Genomic DNA, 20,406 nt, shown 5'->3' on the forward strand with positions numbered 1-20,406 from the left:
GATTTGCTCTCTTCGTCATAATACAATATCAAAATGAAGAAAGATGACTTCTAGATTCAATGAAGCTTTGGGTGTACATTTATAGTTGGATAATTTAATACTATACAGTTGCTTATGGTACAAAATTTTTACAATGCACATTTCGTCATTGCCAATTCTTTTCAGAGAAGACTACTGCTGGAAAGATTATACTACACACTGACTTCACTGCTGTAGTTTTCCATTGTTATCTGATTTGGACAAGGTACAAGAGGCTTTATCTGAAAAACCATTTCATGGTACACTATACTTCCACAATTAAATTATGCAACCTCACAAAATCGTCTAAGGTAAGCTCCTCTGGTCTTGACTGCATGAACAATCGAACAAATTAAATATAAGTTGAAGAATCCACTCAGAGAAATTAACAAGTATCACAAATTTGATGCAGCGACAGCGGACAAATCAAATAGTAAACAATGCCCAAAGATTAGGAGTACATACAGTTGCTGGAAGTCCAACATCTCCAAGAGCTTCCTCGATCACAAGAGACGTGCATATGTGCTGAAGTGATTTCCGCAACATTTTACGTTTTCCATTAAATGCCGAATTGACCTACATCCATAAACCATGAAGGCATGTTACTAGAACCTCAATGGACATTCAAGAAAGAATATTGAAGGCAGTGTTCTTGTTAATGTAGTTGCAACATGTTTTATATATATTGCCAGCTGAGTTAAAAACTTAAAATCCGGAGTTTCAAAAGATGTTTCTATGCAGAACAATATTGTTAATGAAGTGGACTCTTGGAGTACCAAAGCTCATTATCATGTTTAATGACAAAAGATATAAGGATGAAAAGCACAATCGGAAGCCATAGAAAATTGAAACAACCATTGAGAAGAAGCTTTTTGGGGAGGTAACTGAGGGATAGTCAATAGCTTGCTTCAGCTTAAATGTAACAACGGCTGCATCAACCTACAAAAGCATGAAGGTCATAAAGCATAAGGTGATAACTTCTTTACGATAATCAACACTAAATACTCTGCTATTTACTTTAATTGACAAATATTCAAAATAAGACAAATCTCTTCAAGCAACTACAGTGGCTAAGAGCACCAGAGTACCACCAAATTGGGAGGAACATGTGTACTTTAAGCTGGCATTTTGGCTAATTTCATATTCTTGGTAAATATAAGATGGAGATATAAATATAGAGGTCAAATACATGGTCACATACATACGAGTCATCAAACTGTACAATGGGCGACCCAAGTTGTGCAAAATTCTCTGCCTTCTAGAATGAAAAGCAAATAGCAAGTGTAAAACAAAACATGCACTTGCAATATTTTGTAAATTAAACCACTTACATTCGGCTGAGGGAAAAAGCTTGTTCTTGGGACTTTAAATTTGTATTCGGGCTCTGAAAAGAAAATTGCAATGGGAAAACCATTAGTAAGACACCAAAAGGTATGTGATCTGGGACTGGAAAAGAGAGGTTCTCAATGACTTAGTTGACACATGCTTAGATTTCTATTTATTCAATTTGAAATCAATAAGGATTATCTCTCAAGTACTGAATAAGTGTTATGTTTTATGACGTAACTGAATTTTGTAGTTAGGTAAAATACCTCTCAACACAAATTTGGCTAACCTTATTTACATATATTAGATTTTGTCTATAATTAATTAAAAATTATTACTACTGACCAAGCAGCCTTACATACAGAGACTCTATTGATGTCAATCTTTCTCTGGAATATGAAGATCTCCTTTATCTATAATTTCAGTTGCAAATTAGCATAAAGCTCAGAAGCATATGACAATACAGGTATGACACTGACCAAAAGCAATTTATATGTTATGTAGTTTATTCAACTGGTAATTTCTGGTGAAATACCTGAATAAAAATTGACAAAGATATTGATGGGTCTGTACTCAGATGTCCGCAAGGATGGTTTCACCAAGCGCATGGCTGTCTCCTCCTGAAATTATTCAACACTTACAGTGACATTAAGTAGGCAAACCTCTAAATATATACATCTGATTCAACTTGTGACATGGTAAGACATAAATGTCTAATACACATCATTTCAAACTTACTAATTTTTTTTTTATCTACAAATCCATTATCAAAGCTCTTGTTACTTCAGTTAATATTACTACCTGAAGTAAGAGAACAACTTCAGAAAAAATGTCACCCATTGGAAGAAGTTGCTTGACGACATCAGTACTTATATTGAAAGGTATATTGGCGACAACCTGAAAAGAAGAAACTGTGAATATAGACTAAATACATCTAAAGTTAACATGATGAAAAGAAGAGAAAAAATTTACGCAGCTTGAATATAATACATTAGGCAACTCGTTATAAATCCAAATTTGGGACCCAAATTCAACATATATGTATATATAAACCATACCGCACAAATCTTCCTAGTCATTGATATGTTACTGCATAGTATTTGGTCTAAAATAATACACTAGTACAACAGAAGTGTCAGGTTTGATAACCATATTCATGACTCACACATGTTGAAAGCAACCCGTCTATACTAATACATTTTATGGTAATTCTGTATTCACATCAAATGAAAATTGCATCTGCTTCAGAAATTAATATTGATAAAATGTCAGAGAATATTAGAATAAATTGTTGATGGCTTCTGCAAAGGGGCTATGGGATTTTCTCACCTTAGCATAAGCCGAATTTGCATTTGACGACTTTCTATTCTCAAACAATGACAACATATGAGAGTGGATGTGACATTTGACGAAATCTTCTTGCAAAACCTAGAGATTTTAGTTAATGAGATAAGAACCTGAACAGTAGAGCTATTCAATTAAAAAAGAAGCAATCTCTAACACCAACAAATAGCAAGCAAATATATCACCTTGAACCGCTCTGTACTTGCAAATCTTTCTGTCACGAGACCCACCATATGAGGATCCTGTACTTCACATTCAAAGAAAAGGGAAAGTATATTATAATACCAATGTCATAACTAAAAAAAATAAAATAAAATAACCATATGCACTAAAAAAAGGTTATTAACACTCATTTTCTCAGTAAACTGGTTATTAAAAGTTTGTAACTTTAACGTTACCTTCACGTATTTTCATAACGTCAAAATAAAAATCTAACGCCTAATTAAATCCAACATGTAATGAAAACAAAAGCACAATTATCTCACCTTCTCTATGGCAAGGACTGTGGCACCAGCATTTAGCAGTACATTGGTCAAGGAACCGGTTCCAGGTCCAATCTCTAACACCAAATCTCCTTCTTTGATATTAGCAGCGCCAACAAGTTGCTCGTTTATTTCAGAATTCAACATGTAATGCTGCAAAACCGTAACACACCATTAATGCTCACCAAGTGTTCGAAAAATATCCGCAATCAACATAACATGAGTGTGACCAAGACCTGGCCAAGAGATTTTCTGGGAAAACGGCCTTTGGAATTAAGGGCTTTAAGGGTGGCGTGATAGTCGTCTTGGCTTTTCGCGCAAACTATGCATGCTGCTCTCTTTTTAGCTCCGCAGGTGCTACTGTACGCCGGAAGCGTAGGTTTGTATCGGCTGTGTGGGTTTGTTAAGGGAGGATTTGGGAAGAGAAGTGATATGGCCATGGAAATGTCTGTGTAGGGGGAATGCTTACTCACTCTCAGCTAACTTCATTTAATCCAAATATAAACGGTAATAATTCATCCATGTAAGTAACGGTACAGATGACAAAATACTCACCCTTTGCTAACTTCTTTCAAGCCAAATTGTATTAGTAATTAGTTAATTACTCATCCATGTAAAGGAAGGACCAGATGAAAAGTCGTGCCTTTCATGAGATATGAAACGGCAAGTCGTCTACTTCATGAATTTAAGTGTTATACTGTCATGCTTTACAGTTACGGATGACGCCTCGTACACAAGATTTTTATTAACTAATAAAAATTGGTCCAAAACAATAAAAACAAAATAAAACTCACTACCTTCAGTCATTTTAAGTTGACTATAATAACTAACAGCACCCGTGGGCGTTTTTTTATTTTCAGCAAAAAATTGTAGGCCATGAGCATTGTATTGATGAGACGGTCTTCTCAAGTCAAAATAACAACTTATCCTAAATTCAACCAAACAATTTAGATCAAACTTAAACAAAGATGCGTATTTTAAGAAACTGGGAGCAAACCCGTTGATCTACCATACATTATTAAATTCTTTGTCAAGGAACCGGTGATTAGGAGCTTTTGCCATATCAAACATCTCGTCTCCATTATTTTGTGGTAGAAGGTTTTGTTGTTGCTGTTGTTTACTTTCTTCTACTTTGTTTCCCTTGAGAAAATCTTCTCCGTTAGAATCTACCATGGGGCGAAACTCTGCCAACTTCCCGTTGCTAGTGACACTGATTCCAGTAAAACTAGAACGGGGATAAGTAGAATCTAGCTGGTTGCCGAGTAGTGTCAGTTGCCCGTATTTACAACTTGATGAATCATTACAATTTGGCCCTAAATGATTAAGGGAATTTGTATAACCAAGAAAAGGCATAGACCTGCAACTACTGACATTCTCTGGCTCATGGCTTCCAAATTCTGGTTGAAAAGATGTCAAGGATTGCATCTCCGGATTTTGATACAAGTCTCCTTGTATATCGACTGTAGATGAATTGTATGACGCAAGATGTGATTGAGCATAATCCCTGTTCATAGTCTTCTTTATACGTTGCTCCCGTTTTAAGGCCAGGCGATATTTCTGCAAAAATCAGATTTACAACAGATTCTTTGGTCACACCACAGTGCTAGTACTTTAAGTAACATAAGATTCCAGAAACAAGCAAATGCCACTTATATATGGAGAACACACCTGTAAATGACTCGAAATATTTTCTTTCTTTAGACCTGGGACATTCATATGCTGAAGTATTTTCTTTGGATGCGCTCCTAAATTAAAAGATATAAGATGAAAATAGATTACTAGGTTATTACCGGTAGTAACCAATTTAATAAATATGCACTTTGAAAATCAAACCTTGAAACACTTTACCATCAATGCCTAGCACTCTGATAGCTTGTAAGAATCTATTATGTAGCCCATTAGTCCAAATTAGCTTTGGCTTCTTGAGGACAGATATATCATCATTATCTTCCTCCATCTCTTTTGGTTCTTTCCTTTTGCCGTTTTGGTGACTCTGCCTCCCTGTGTTCGCAAATATTTGATTTTCAGTATCATGATCTGATGAAATGCAACTTGAATCTTCGGCGGCCACTGTTCTATCTGTTTTCTTCATGAATGCAAATTGCCAAAGGTTTTTTATATCGTTCATGGTGATTGGCTTCACAAGATAAAGTGCAGCCCCCTTAAACAGGCCACCTAACATGTCATTTTCACTGTCGTCCGCAGACATGACTGTTATGAATGTAAACAGATCAAAAGCAATATCATCAGAGAGATAACTAATTGCACAGTAAACATTTTGCAGTTACAAATTGAGATAGCACAAGTGGACTAGTGGAGGCCACTTACTAACAACTGGAAATGTAGACATTTCTCCCATTGTCTCAAGCAGCTCATATTTGTCCATATCAGGCAAGTGAGTCTCAGCCAGGACAAGGTCAAGTTCGTCTTCTCTCTCCCGTGCAATGGATAATGCATCGGTGCCCCGTTTGGCCGTGATGACTGCAAATTAAGACAATCAGTCACATAGTTGCAATTTAAGACAAAGCAACAAACAATGAATGTGGATTTTAACACATTTAAATGATTTGACCGTGTCCCTACAATCGAAAGACGTGTAATTGAATCCTAAGACGAAAAACAGTAAACAGCTCTTTGACAATCACAGTATCAGAGAAAAAGAGTTTCCAATCACACTGATAAACCTTTGAGCTTATGTGAACCATTGGCGACTCTCAACCACCAAAGCTAGAAAGAGATGCGAACACTCAATCTTAAGTGTTAGTTCATCAAAAGGCAGCTAGAAATGGAAAAATTAATACACACATCGTAATGAAGCACCTGAAATCAATAGTGCCTTGAGAACAATTACTTCATTTACATGGAAACATGCAATCTCCCAAATATTCAAGAATCTAAAATAAAAGAAATCAACTGTTTACCTTTATATCCAAATTTAAGCAGCATTTTTGACAGAATTGTAAGACATATAGAATCATCATCCACAAGCAAAATACTAACACCTGCTGATAATAGCGTATCAAATTCACTAGATTCCACTGTGATTACCTCCCCAGTGTTCATGGCATAGGCAGTTTGATCTACAGACACCTTTGTAAGTTACCAAATAATAACAAGCAAAACTCACTAGTACAGTTTAGATTGGTAACCAAATATAAAGGGAAAACCAAACCTCTATATTTGATATGTGATGAATTTGCATAATCTCAAATGGAAATATTTAATCAACAGTTACTCAAATGTAATTTACCTGGCTTTGGTCTATAGTCAAATACATATATAGAAGTGCATTTATGCCCTTAAGGCTGTCATACCAAATCCAAATATTATGAGAATCCAGCTTGCTTGATAATTAGTAACCATATCAAGCAATGACAGATTTTTTTTTCTCTATTTGGTAATACAGCAAAGCATTGACTTGTTCAATCGCTGTTGTGTCTCAAGACTCTAAATTATTTCTTCTGGCCTAACCCAAGCCTATGGGCTGCCGAAATTTCCGCCTGCGGCTGGTGAAATATAAATTGCTGGGCATCTATCACTGTCAGAATGTCCAGGTTCTTCCGCGCCTTTATCAAATTTCAATGTCTAAATATTATTCCACAGATAGCTTAATGTCTAAAGAACCTGAAATTCAATCAAAGTATCACTACATAAATCAACCGGGTGAAATTCAGAGCACTTAACTTAGTTCCTGCACCATGGTAGTAAATGCATCAGCGCAGATACAGTGAGAGGGGCAGCAACTTGTGTAGAGAGATGATGACTTAAACACAGATAGATTTCTGGAAAAACAAAATACTACTACATCATATTAACCTTTAATTACAAAATTTTCTTTCTCATGTTTTAAGAAAACACTCTGAAAGACTAGGGGCAACTAATTTAACATCTCTAAATCAATAAAGCAAAAGAGGCCAAAGGAACCCTCAAAATTTCCTAGTTAAATAAAAGGCGACGCCTTGCAGACTTGGAAAGGTTAAGACTTGACATTTTCCTCTTCCCTTTCGATGTCTGATCACTCTGGCTACTGGAATTCTTGGTTATATCTTCTCCTGAATTTGCCTGAAGTTGTACTTTGGTTGAGCGATAAAATTCGGTAATGCTAAGCTGTACACCCTTTGGGTTTGGCGATTCTAATCTTTTACTGGACCCTTCAGATCTTAACCTTGAATCTTTTTTTTTTTTCAGTTCTTTCAATTCCTGTTAAATTTTAAGAGCAAAAACAATAATCACACAACAGCTCCAAAGCCTGAGATTTCCAGGCAAAAGAAAACAAGAGAAGTAAAAATTATACCTTTTCTCGCAAAAATATATCAACTTCCCCAGAAAATGCAGAATGCACAAGATCCATATCCTCATCTGTCAGCAAAAACCAGCACCCATCATCAACATAAATCTGAGGGCTATTTGATTCATCCAACAAATCAACGGATTCATTGACTTCCATGCACTCTTGATGCGACTCGGAATCTTCAACAGGGACAGCATACATAACATTGCCTGTTGCACATGCAGCTTTCTTCCACTTGACCACATAAGACTGATGTCCGTATCTTGTCTTCACACGCTGTATAGAATGAAATTCATATTGCCCATATAGCAAAGTTTTCACTGGATTTGTAGCCATTTCTCTCAAATATATGGTGGACAGCATCGGAAGAATCCTTTGACGAATATATGATGGTTCCCAAAGCTGATGAAAAACCAAGAAATCAACTACCATTTCAGTTTTTGGGCTTTCCCATGATATAGAAGGGCCATCAGCAGCTGAAAAAAATACAGAAGACTTCATGAGTCAGAACAAGATCTACAAAATCAATTAAGAAAAGGAAAAAATCGAGGCTTTGTTAATTGTATAAAAATCTACGGAATGCGCTCCGAAGTTCATGCATTTGATTAGCCACAAAAAATAAAATAAAATAAAATTCATGCATTTAGTCCTAGCAGAAGTAAAATCATGATAATCGTAATCGTAAATAATGTTCAAAATATAGCAAGAAAAATCCCAGAGCAATAAACCAACTCAATAATTCTGACTACTACCAAACATACCAATAGAGTTTCCATGATTATCGCATAAATACATTCCAATGATTTCGTCATTTGGAAAATTTGACGCCATAGTAATCTTGTTGCAAACTTTAATCCACCAATTTTCATGCTTCTTTTGCTCCTTGTCTTTTTTATTCTGCCATTCAAATACCATGAGGTGCTTTTAATGAGGACAGAAGAAGCACATACCACCACAAAACAGCTCTAATCAAAGGGCAAAACTACTGCAAGTTACAGAATATGGAGTTTGAAGTACAGTAGAATTTATTAATAAGATATAAGAAGGAAAATGTCCATATATTGATACAACATGTCACCATGTTCTAATAAATAATGGAAATTACAGCAAAGTTGTACCTTAATGCAGTTGGAACAATTACATTTAAACCCTTCTGGCTTTTTAATGCAATCCACACTATCACCATTGCAACAATATTCACAAGAAAACTTGAAATGAGCTCTCTTACTGCCTGGATGCCCACAGAAGGAACAATGAGATATTTTCTTTGGGGAGCTTTCATCTAAACAGGGCACAACATCATCTGCAGACTCAATGCCACTCTGATATTGTGGTATATCCCCATTGCCTATTTCATGTAAGCTACAAGAAATTTTCATCTTCAATAGATACGATTATGAGCAGGGTACAGCATCATCTATAGCTTTAATACTACTCTTTACAATTACAAATAATAAGAGAACTAATCTTCAAACCAGATTAGAAGAATACCTATTTAATATCTCATCTTCACTGAACTTTTGGACAAAACGAAGAGCTGTGTCAAGCCCAATCCCTTGCACCCCATTTAAATCATGGTCATTACCAACCAAAAGAGATATGGCTATCAAGTGTTTCCTCTTCAGCCCAAGACCAGCTTCTATATCTGATATACAGTAGCATTCAAATGGTTCCTGTATACAATGAGATTCTCATGTTTGCCAAACAAAAACAACCAATCTAAAAAGCAACTAAATGTATAAGGAAGGAACAAAAATTAAGGCACAACAAACAATTGAGGGAAAAAAGAGCTTCTTTTTCTCTCTCTACAGAGCATCTCTTACTTCATAGGACTCTATGATGATTGTAGCCAAGCACTCAAAAAGAAAAAAGAAAGAGGTCAAACAAAAATAGAGAACAAAATTTCAGATGAAACAGAAGAAAATCTATTGTTACTATGTAATACAAGGCCTTACACCAACAACAATTAAGCAAGTTTCACTCAAAACAGAAACAGCTATTAATGACCGTTCTTCATATCTTTTAAGTTTCCAGAGTCTGATAAGGAATCATCTATGCCACATTTTTCTTATTACCAAAGCCAGACAGCAAATAATATCTTCAGATGAAAAAAGAGTTTCTATATCTAGTAGGCACAATTGAACAAAAATAGATAACGATTTGGTTACATCAGCAAAATAAGCAAGGTAATGACTTACTCTTGTGTTGGGTTTGATGCATTTTATCACACATTTAGCCCCAAAGAGGAACGCGTCACTATCAGCTGTGATGCATGCATCTACATGACCTTCACTATTTAACTGGGCACATAGTGCTTCAGCCTCACCTTTTGCTTTTAGTACAGGCATCCCAAATAGTTCGATCAGTTCCTATATAACCAATTTTTAGTTAATATGCAGCCACTATAGTCTATAGGCATTAAAGAAACAACCATCAGGCCCTTGTCCAATTTATTTTATTTTATTTTATTTTATCTCTCTGTCCATTTTCCATTGTATGACCTATTTCAATGTCTTCTTTAATTCTTATAAAAAATAAATAAAAACTTAAAAATCAAAATTACCTACATACTCCATAACTACTTTAGACAACAATAACCACAACTGCGAAAAAAAAAAAACTAATAAAGGTGATAATAACCATTTTCTCAGTCTTCATGCCATCACAGTAGTCCTTTCCAATAAAAAGTATAAACAAAACGCTAAACCTTGATTATTCTTGAAATAATTTCTGGGCCAAAATATGCAAACAAAAACAAAAATTTCAACAATAAAATTTGATAGCAATAATAGGAAAATTATCGACTGACCACACACTCTTTAACAAATTTCTGAAATGCCCGGTTCCTCTCTACAGAAATGCCCTCTTCAGGCACGGGTAAACTTGAAGAATCTATGCAAGAACGGAAAAACCTCATTATCCTCGCCTGGGCTTTCAAAGGCGACGGAGTTCCATCGACAACAAAGATTGGATATGCTCGAAACTGTGAATTACAAACAAAATCATTCTCATGACAAAACCTAGCAATTTACTAAAAAGAAATTATGACCAAAGCCTAAAAATTTACTAAAAGCGTTTTATAAGACCTTGGCGAAGAGGTTGATTGTACGGAAGAAGGTGAGTCTGAGATGGGGTTTACGAGCATGAGTTTTAATTGCGGTCTCGTGTTGCACAATCCAGTAAGAGAGGTCCACAGCAACCCGTTTGTCTCTCAAGAAATCGAAACCTTCCGTTCTGCCGTAGGGTTTTAGCAAGTCCCAGAATTTCCCTCCCACACCCATCACTTCTTACTTCAGTTTCATATTTTTCCAAAGAATGGAAGAAGAATCGATTACCGTTAAGAACTATAAGATCACATCTTTCAGAATTCAGACTCTGTGGGCTTTTATAGACTAAGGACTGCGGGGGAGTTTTTTTTCCATTGAATTTGAGGGATTTTTAATTACTCGGTATTCTAAAATTATTACTGGTCAGATTTTGTATATATTGGTTTTAACTGTCTCAAAACCCTTGGATTTTTTAGGAGTTTATAAAATACTTTGAATTAGAGTGTTTTAGCTAGTTTTAAAATTTTATTCTATATATACCCTATTAACTATAAAACTATTCTAATTATATAAAAAATAAAATTGATCATATTATGTACGTCTTCAATCATATTAAATATAAAATAATTTTAAGCAATTATAAAAAAAAATTATTAAAATCTCATTTCTAAATGTTTTCTTGGATAAGTGGGGTTATAGTTTTTCAATCATTCTAGATGTTGCAAAAAATAGCGAAGAAGTATAAGGATACTTTATTAAATCTAAAGTTAAAATATACTAATAAGTAGAAAACAAATAAAGAACCCTTACCTTGTAATTGAAAAAACACAACTCCAAGTTGAGGTATTTTATGGGCATATAGGTAAATTTATTGTTTTAAAAAACTATCAGAATCACTGGAAATTAAATTCTCAAGCACATGTTGGGTGCTTTAAAAGCTGTTACTAAAAACTCCTCAAAATCGCTATGATGATTTACCCTTAAAACCTCTATAACCGTTACCATGAAACTCCCAAGTGGACCCTAAAATGCTTTAGCGTAGGGTTTACGCCATGTTCAAGAAAAGCCAATGTTTTAAAACCCGGCTTGGTATGTTTAATCGGGACTCGAAAGCTTCAACGGGCCAAGTTTATATTTTTCCCATTCACCCAAAACCCTAAGATTTGGGAGAATAATCGGCGAACAATTGATGAGCGGGATGTTGGGGCTTTTGAAGAGAAAGTGTCGGTAAATGCAATGGTGGTGACTTCATTGATTTTCGGTAAGTAAACTGACCAGAAATCAAACAAAACTGGCAGTGGCAACAACCGGCTTTTGCCAATGATTGGCGAGGCTAATGGGGGTAGGGTGAGGTGGGTTTTGGTCGGGAGGGAGGGAGAGGGAAGTAATTTCTGGGTGATGGGGAGGGGTTGATGAGATCTGGCTTGGAATGCCGATGTCGACGTTGGTGAGATCTAGTCAAAATTGAACATATTTCGGTCAGATCTTGGGTATATTTTAAGGGGAATGAGCTCAAGGGACAGTTGGGGTTACATCCGGGGTGTCGTCGCAACCAACCAGTTGTCGGCCAATTTGTATTTAGGGTGTGTTTGCTAAATTTCAAACTTATAGAAACTTAACTGTAATTTTTAGGGGTGTATTTGATGAATTTTAAAAGTTTTTGTCAATCGGTTTGATCGTGGTCAAACCAGTCAACCCGGACCTGGCAACTTTGCCGGGTTTCACCTTGGGTTGAGTTTTAAAACATTGAGAATAGAGATGGCAATGAGCCCGACATTTTCGGGTACCCGGCCCGGCCCGGCCCGAAAGGGGCGGGCTTTACCCGAGGTTGGCGGGCTTGGGCTTGGGCCTGGGCTTGATTTTAAGGCCCGACCTCGGGTACGGGCCGGGCATGGGTATATCTTTAGGCCCGGCCCGTCCCGAAAATTTTAGTATTAATTTTACTAATTTACCCTTATACTATATATTTAATTATATATATATATATATATATCCATTTTTCCCAAACCCTAACCTCAATTTTCATCCCATATTAAAGGTTTAACATGTTAAAATTGCCTTTAAATGAGTTAGATGGGTTTGGTTCAACTTATTAAAGTGGATTTCACCATAACATATTATGCACAGCTGAAAAGTTAGTATAATCAACTATTATAGAGTTTTAATTGCTCACTTATTGCTTAAATTATTTGCGGAAATAGCTTCAATTAATATTTAAAAACCATTTCTAAAATTAAAAATATAAAAAATTTTGAAATTTATTAATATTTAAAAATAAACATTATTAAAAAAGGTGGGCTTGGGCCGGGCCTGCGGTTATAAAAAACCCGTCGGGCCGGGCTTGGGCTTTGCCTATCATACCCGTAGCGGGCTCGGGCCGGGCTTGGGCCTGTGTCATGAGGTCGAGCTTGGGCCTGGGCCAAGGGGTACCCGGTCCCGGCCCGGCCCATTGCCATCACTAATTGAGAAAAGCAACCGACCTGAGCAAATATCAATGAAATTCCCTTTTTAACCCTATCCGTTTCTATTTCAAAAATAGTGAAATAATACGCAGTTATGCACCCTTTCTGATGAACATAAGTGAACGTTTAGAAACAAACGGTCTGTTCAAGCCCAGTTACTTTATTATATTGGGCTTGTATGGTTTGAAAATAAGGCCAGTTAAATAGTGGTTTAAAAAAAATTAGACAGACCGTTTGGGTTACATTTTTAATATTTATAAAATTCAAAAACATATTTACTATAATATTTATAAAAAAAAAAATTGATAGTACTGAAATGAAAATACAAAAAATTTTAAAACAATTTTTTTTTATATATCCTGTAATGCCACACGAACTATATAGATATATGAGTTGCAAACAGTACAACATCGGATCCCTCATATGACTGGGCTCCAGATATCAATGAACTTAGATATTTACACGTGCAACCGGGTAATTACAAATGGCGATATGTAGCAGGTTCGACGCATGAACTGGACGAGAACTAGTGGACACATTCAAATATATTTGATGGAAGCCCAATCTAAATATTTCTCCATCATATCTTACTCAACTGATTGCGCAGAAGAACGTCACATAATATGCCAAACTTGTGTCCTCAAACGCATACAACAATATCATAGAGAGATCCTCTATATTTAATCATTTTGCTGTTTGATTTTGACCCATGAGAAGCAAGCAAGGTGAGACCCGCTGTTCTTAAGTACATATATTAAAGCATTCTTCAAAATAATAAAACAAGAGCAATAAGTGAAGTGAGTAATTGAAGGAGCTTTAATTTACGAGGGATATGATCTACTAACAGATCACGAGATCATTGTTTGTATAATACGCTCCAATGGCTCCAGGAAACCAAGCCCACGAGACCAGTTCTAAGCTTACACTGGCACTGAGGCACAGCTCTGATTGGTGTGTCACCACACACTTAAACTGGCAAAACTGCCACTTTTAAGTTGATTTTGGACACCACGTATAAAGTATTATTAAGAGAGTTTTAGAAATTATACGTTATGGATCCATAAGATTTAAATATGGTACTGAGATTATATATGTTACAGTAAAATAAATAATAGACTGATAAGAGAGATTCTTATAATGGTTCGGATGTTTAAAGCAAATCCTACATCTAGTGTTATTTTATTATTCTCTGTCTATTTTTTATGATATTGGCCGTAAGACATACAAAGATGAAGAAATATTTTGTTTTACAGAAAGAAATAATAAAGCTCAAATCTATGTCTAGCTCTCATATGCTCAACCTTCCTTTTCGTGAAGAGAGTTGCTCACTTATACACCTTTTAAGTCAATATAATGAATGCTTTTGTAAGTTGTCATGACATGTGAAGACCACTCTTTAATCCTTATCAACTTTATTTTGATAAAGTTAGGACATGTGTACGGTATTCATCCACTCATAGATAAAACTTGAATCTACTAGATTGGTGACAACCGTATCCCTTCTATCTTGGGACGACGTGATAGCTTCTAAACGGTATAAAGCCTTCCTAAACTCTGATTGGTTGATGCTCATATCAGCACCCATTTTTAGGCACAACAAAGTCCAAAAAGACCTCCTAGCATATCTTCTAATCTCACCTTATGTCTCCTATTTTAATATCAATAAATTAGAAGCATCCACGCTTTTACACATTTAGTCGTTTTGCTATTATTATTTTTTTACTACAACCACAGACCATTGCCCTCTCCACTCGCACGAGCTTCTTACCTGGAGATATCCACGCCTAGAAGCTGCCTCCCTCTTTCTTTTATTCCTTCTTCTCATCCCTTTAAATTTGCATCCTTCCTTTCACTTCTCACTTCCCACCTTCCTATACTTCACCCTTAACTACTTTAAATCTCTTTGCTCCAAGATCATTTCAACCTCTTTCTCTTTCTCTCGTCTTTTGAACTCTCTTTTCTCCGCTTACGTTCTCAGTAATTAAATCTTGTTCTCAGTTTGTATAATTTATGATCATGTCGTCTTCAAGGACTTCATCATCACGTTCCAATTACACAAACTCCAAGCTAAGAAAGCAATTTTCATTAGAGCGTAGACCTCAAATGCTTAAAGATTTTCTCATTGACGATTCGCATTCATACCCTTCAAGCGGATTCAAGTCCTTTCCTAGGCGACTTGAAGATCGTAGTATGCGATATCTCATCCAAATCGATGTCAATGCAGAAAGAAATCATTCATATTCAAGCAACACAAAGAGATTACTAAGAAGCCGATCAAAAGCAGCAGCCTCAACAACAATCTCAGCCTTTCAAGCCATTATCAACACCGTCAAAAACATCCAATTCAATGCTGTTAAGTCTCCTTCAATTTTACCAAGAAGCTTTTCTCTTAGGCTGTCAAAAAAGCATAACAAAGAAATCAAGAGCAGTGAGAAGAAAGAAACTGAAATCAAAATGACAGTTAGAATCAAAGATATCATACGGTGGAAGTCATTCAGGGACTTGGTGGAGGAGGATCCTCAACCATCGGATCTTGCTTACTCTCCTGATCATCACCACTGCGCCACAACAACAACGGGATCCACCAATAGTCCTTGCAGTAACAGTAACGGGTCTAGTTGGTGTGAAAGTGATTTTACCGCGGAGGATTTACCGTCTTGGTGCAGTAACTCGGAGGATTATTTACCAGGTGTCGGCAGCGATTGCATGAAAGCGACAAAAGAGGCCACGGCTAATATTGCGGTGGGACCAAAGGTGAGCAATTATTTAAGTGTACACAATCTATAGAATATAATTCTGTGTCTGCTATGGCTTAATTTACGTGATGATATTGTCTGGTTGTCAGGTTTGGTAGAATTTGTCTCTACATTGAGGTTGATGTTTTGTCTGATTAGTGACAGAAACACATAACTTAATCACATGAGACAAAAAGTCAAAAAGTAAGTTACGAGGAAGTCATGTTTAATAAAAGATATAATTATAATTAACACATGAAAATTACATCCCTTGATGATTTTGATAGTTGATTTTTTTTTTTTTTAATCCATCGAAGCTTGTGTGGAAGCTTCTTAGCTCAAACTTTCATGTGTTTTTTTTTTTTTTTTTAAATTTCAAGTGGGTATATTGTTCTTATTTTGACTAATGTTGTAATGCAATGGCAGGAGTTATCTTGTGACGAGAAAGAACAGCGGAGCCCTGTTTCTGTTCTTGATTTTCAATTTGAAGAAGATGAATCCCTATTATCTTTCAATCGAACCCTTGACCATATGGAGAGTATGTTCCGTCTTTGGCCTCCATATACGTTTTCATGTTTTAATGTCATGCCATTGTTAGCTAACTATAAGCCTGTGATTTTTTTCTCAACAGAAACAAAACAAAATCTTATGCAAAGGATTCAATGCTTTGAGGGTTTGGCCAAAGTAGATCCTTTCAACCTAGAAGAATGGATGTCAATGGAAGAAAATGACGATGTTTCTGATGAAGATAAAGAAGTAAATGATGTTGAAGAGACGGCAATGCGGCTACTGAATCATGTCAAAGCTACAAGTTCAATGGGGTATTGTGAAGACAATGTTGTTGTAGAGCAACTGTTGTTTGATTTCTTTATGGATGAATTATCTACAAGAAACGATGAGATTGACAGCGAGATGATTGGGCAAGCAAAAAGATGGATTAATGGGGAACACAGTTGTACAATGGATTGGGAAGAATATGTTAAAGGAATGGATAAAAAATTTGGGAAGTGGAACAAATTTGAGGAGGAACAAGAAGAAATGGCTTTGCAAATTGAGATTGTAATGTTGAACCTTTTAGTGGACGAGGCATTGGCTGATTTCTTAGTAAGCTGAATGTAAAGACTAAAGGACATGTACACAGAGGCACAACTGGTGCCAACCGTATGCCCATGTGGCCACCAGCCCGTTCTTTGGGCCAAGTTAGAGTCAAACGGAAATGGGCTCAACTTGATCAGTCAAAGAGTTCAAATAGAGCATAGAACACGAAAGTTCCAAAAAGTAGAAAAGGTTTATAATAAAAATTATTTACAGATTTTCCAGCTGTATGGGGTAGTTGACTGAAGTCCAAAGGAAAGTACTCTAGTCTTTCAAGGCCTTAAAAAGCTGCCACGTGGTGAAATTGTTCGACGTGGCATAAAGTCCTCGATTTTGAGACTTGTTGGGTCCTCAAATCTGAATTCTGGTTGAAAAAGTAATGTGCCTTTATTAATTGCAGCTTTTCAGATGACATTTATATTTATTTAATAATTTATTATTATAAACACATTTCAAGCCTATTTTATTTCCTGATAAATATTTTTGTTGCGTGCTTATGATAGAAACGGTAGAAATTATATAAACTTAGATGGAATTTATTAACAACACGTGGCCGAATACCTTTGTAATTAAACAAAGAATCTAGAAGGAAAGCATCTCATGAATTAAAATTTCTCAATAAATAAAAAAGAAAATTGTACAATATCTAATAACACCAACATTTGTATTTAACTTCTGTTGGATATGCACTAATTATTCTCATTTATCATAACTTTTAAATCTTTAATTATTCTCTCTCTTCCCGTATAAACTATCTTTTTCCGTAAGAGAACATATCTTTATTTATTGTTACCTCTTTCTCCTTTACAGTCCCAGAAGAACATACCCTTAACTCTTCCTATAATTTTTATAGGTTGTTACAGATACAGTCACCAAACCGATACACCTTGACCTTATTTTCATATTTTTTTTTATTTTTGTTTTTTTTTGCAATTTGGCAAGTCGACATGCAAATGCTATTGCAAACCAAGTTGACATAGTTATTGTGTTGTTGATCGAGTTTCATTTCCAAAGTTCATAAGCTGCTTCCTTCGTTGAGTACTCTGAGAAAATTGAAAATGAGGAACGAAGAACAAGTTCGGTCTTTGTTTGGAATTTCTTTATCTGATAGACCCATATGGCAACAATTCCTCATTTGCTCTTCTGGTTTCTTCTTTGGTTACCTTGTCAATGGCATCTGCGAGGTATTTATTTCTCTAATTGTTTTTTTTTTTTTTTATCCTTTTTGTTTTATGAGATTCTGTTTGATCTCAGAGAAAATTAACTACCAACGAAAGAAAAATGGAACTTGGAGTTTTATGTTATATTTCCTTCCGTTTTTTAAGTAATGTTGATACGGCTGTTGAAAGATTTGCGTTTTTAGTTTTGCGAAATATGTTTTTGTAGACGATAAATTTGAGGATCACAGCTCAGGGAAAAGATATGTACTGAAAAAATATTATTTTTTTTCAAGTTTCTCAGCCGCCAAATAGAGTTGAGAATTAAACTTTTCAGTAATTAATTATTTCATCCACATGATTGTAAACTGATTATTACGTAATTTGCAGGAATATGTATACAACAGGCTCCAATTCAGGTATAATTTGCATATAAGTACTGTTGTATTTGGTAACATTTTAATGATTTTCTTGAAGGATTTGTTCATTTGTGATCTGGAATTTCAAGGATTAGTTTGTAAATTATGATCAATGGGCACCTTTTATTTTCCCAGTTACGGTTGGTACTTCACATTTGTTCAAGGATTCGTCTATATCGTTCTCATTTATCTTCAAGGTTTCACCACTAAACAGATGGTGAATCCATGGAAGACTTATGTGAAGCTCTCTGCAGTCTTAATGGGTTCTCATGGACTTACCAAAGGGTCTTTGGCTTTTCTTAACTATCCTGCACAGCTCATGTTCAAATCCACAAAGGTAATAGTCAACTCCATTACTTTATTTTATTTCATGTTGGAAAAAATAACAATTTTGGCAATGGTTCTTCGAATTTCTTTATTCTTTCGTGAAATTCATTCACTGGACCTCCTTACTAGACATTTTGACAACTTCAGTTTCTGTTTGATAGTAAAATTGGGTCTCTTAATCTGTAATGGTGTAAATTACTCAAATTAGCTCATTGACTCTGGTTATGTGAATCAAGTAAATGGGATCAATTTGTTTATAATTGGAAATTTATTTTGTCATCTCAGGTTTTGCCTGTAATGGTTATGGGCGCATTCATACCGGGCCTCAGACGAAAATACCCAGTTCATGAATACGTATCTGCAATACTTTTAGTTGTGGGATTGATCCTTTTTACCTTAGCAGATGCCCAAACTTCACCAAATTTCAGTATGATTGGTGTTATAATGGTATCTGGTGCTCTAATCATGGATTCCTTTCTTGGTAATTTGCAAGAAGCAATCTTTACCATGAATCCTGAAACGACCCAGGTGATTAACCTGTGCTATGCTTTTCTGTTGTTTCTTAAATTGAAAATTTGTGACTCCATTTGTTTAATTTAATACCTTGTTTTGTCTCTTTATACAGATGGAGATGCTGTTTTGCTCAACTGTAGTCGGTTTGCCTTTCCTGATTCCTCCCATGATTCTGACAGGGGAGTTATTCAAAGCATGGAATTCATGTTCTCAGGTAAATTAATAATAACAGCGATGAATTTCTATATTTTCATCTTGACATGGAGCATATTTTCCCAAGAAATGTTATAATTCTTCTATTGGTTATTGCAGCATCTGTACGTGTATGGCGTGTTGGTGTTTGAGGCTATGGCGACATTTATCGGCCAAGTCTCTGTCCTTTCCCTTATTGCCCTGTTTGGTGCTGCTACTACAGCCATGGTATATCCTCACTCAAAGCCTTCTGGTCTTATTATATCAAATCTTATAAACATAAATAGATTATAGAATAACACCTATTTGATAATTCAGTTGTTTGATTTTTGGTTGGACTTGATCTCAGGTGACAACGGCAAGAAAAGCTGTAACATTGCTGTTATCATACTTGATATTTACAAAACCATTGACGGAGCAACATGGTACTGGACTTTTGCTGATAGCTATGGGCATTACATTGAAACTCTTGCCTGATACCCAATCTACTACGAGGTCCAAGATTGAAAAAGATGATAAAGAGAGTAATACTCGATTGGAACATGAAGCTGGAGAAGACAAAAGGCCATTGGTCTAGTTTTAATCTTTTCTTTTGGGATTAACTCAACAAGAAACAGGAAAAATGTTCTGTGCCTTGAGGCCACTCACGAATTAATTACAATTGCGGAGCCAGCAACGTTTTAGTCCACTATTTGTATTTTCTAAATTTTAATTTAAAAGCAGAAAAGAAAAAAATAAAATTTAAATAAGATAAAAGTTTAAGTAATTAATATTTGTTGGGCATAAGTTTTCTTTCCTTTTTATCTAATACTTTACTGGTCCTGGTATACGAAAACAAAGATCCCAATGAAAAGCTGGAAAGGAGATTCCATTCGAGAACTCGGTTTACAAGAAATCCACGTGGTTTCAGCTCAGAGTGGTTTGAAAAGACCCTTAGTTTTGTTTGGCCACGTGTGATTTGAATAGCATGCATGTTGACACGTAAGTTTCCACTTTAA

General features: G+C 35.6%; 5 protein-coding genes across 7 annotated transcripts; 2 read left to right on the forward strand and 3 right to left on the reverse strand.

Moving 5' to 3' along the window:
- Positions 1-50: 50 nt before the first annotated feature.
- Positions 51-3,739, reverse strand: LOC116119543 (ribosomal RNA small subunit methyltransferase, chloroplastic). The gene is made up of 10 exons (XM_031405479.1): positions 3,407-3,739; positions 3,174-3,323; positions 2,874-2,930; positions 2,674-2,772; positions 2,146-2,241; positions 1,880-1,964; positions 1,350-1,402; positions 874-957; positions 484-594; positions 51-349 (listed from the first exon to the last, which is right to left on the reverse strand). The coding sequence occupies exons 1-10, from the start codon at positions 3,608-3,610 to the stop codon at positions 284-286; spliced, it is 1,005 nt and encodes a 334-aa protein (XP_031261339.1). The 5' UTR covers positions 3,611-3,739; the 3' UTR covers positions 51-283.
- A 50-nt stretch (positions 3,740-3,789) lies between these two features.
- LOC116119601 (two-component response regulator ARR14-like) lies at positions 3,790-6,262 on the reverse strand. Of its 2 annotated transcripts, none has more exons than XM_031405544.1 (5): positions 6,092-6,262; positions 5,499-5,651; positions 5,019-5,381; positions 4,839-4,915; positions 3,790-4,727 (listed from the first exon to the last, which is right to left on the reverse strand). In XM_031405544.1, exons 1-5 carry the CDS (start codon positions 6,231-6,233, stop codon positions 4,176-4,178), a joined length of 1,287 nt encoding a protein of 428 aa, XP_031261404.1. In that variant the 5' UTR covers positions 6,234-6,262; the 3' UTR covers positions 3,790-4,175. The 2 variants fall into 2 exon arrangements, with proteins under 2 accessions (XP_031261404.1, XP_031261403.1); XM_031405543.1 differs by having other exon boundaries at positions 5,004-5,381.
- A 575-nt stretch (positions 6,263-6,837) lies between these two features.
- On the reverse strand, positions 6,838-10,872 carry LOC116119573 (flap endonuclease GEN-like 1). 2 transcript variants are annotated; one of them, XM_031405506.1, is made up of 8 exons: positions 10,548-10,872; positions 10,271-10,444; positions 9,660-9,830; positions 8,953-9,134; positions 8,580-8,823; positions 8,223-8,358; positions 7,465-7,937; positions 6,840-7,370 (listed from the first exon to the last, which is right to left on the reverse strand). In XM_031405506.1, the coding sequence occupies exons 1-8, from the start codon at positions 10,740-10,742 to the stop codon at positions 7,107-7,109; spliced, it is 1,839 nt and encodes a 612-aa protein (XP_031261366.1). In that variant the 5' UTR covers positions 10,743-10,872; the 3' UTR covers positions 6,840-7,106. The 2 variants fall into 2 exon arrangements, with proteins under 2 accessions (XP_031261367.1, XP_031261366.1); XM_031405507.1 differs by lacking the exon at positions 9,660-9,830 and having other exon boundaries at positions 6,838-7,370.
- Positions 10,873-14,726: 3,854 nt separating this feature from the next.
- Positions 14,727-17,216, forward strand: LOC116119574. Its single transcript, XM_031405508.1, has 3 exons — positions 14,727-15,724; positions 16,132-16,243; positions 16,337-17,216. Exons 1-3 carry the CDS (start codon positions 14,981-14,983, stop codon positions 16,816-16,818), a joined length of 1,338 nt encoding a protein of 445 aa, XP_031261368.1. The 5' UTR covers positions 14,727-14,980; the 3' UTR covers positions 16,819-17,216.
- Positions 17,217-17,572: 356 nt separating this feature from the next.
- Positions 17,573-20,125, forward strand: LOC116119576 (UDP-galactose/UDP-glucose transporter 4-like). Its single transcript, XM_031405509.1, has 7 exons — positions 17,573-17,984; positions 18,348-18,376; positions 18,512-18,713; positions 18,989-19,231; positions 19,329-19,430; positions 19,529-19,636; positions 19,758-20,125. The coding sequence occupies exons 1-7, from the start codon at positions 17,859-17,861 to the stop codon at positions 19,983-19,985; spliced, it is 1,038 nt and encodes a 345-aa protein (XP_031261369.1). The 5' UTR covers positions 17,573-17,858; the 3' UTR covers positions 19,986-20,125.
- Positions 20,126-20,406: the final 281 nt, after the last annotated feature.

This window comes from Pistacia vera, unplaced genomic scaffold (genome assembly GCF_008641045.1).
Source record: "Pistacia vera cultivar Batoury unplaced genomic scaffold, PisVer_v2 Contig896, whole genome shotgun sequence".
Classification (NCBI taxonomy): domain Eukaryota; kingdom Viridiplantae; phylum Streptophyta; class Magnoliopsida; order Sapindales; family Anacardiaceae; genus Pistacia; species Pistacia vera.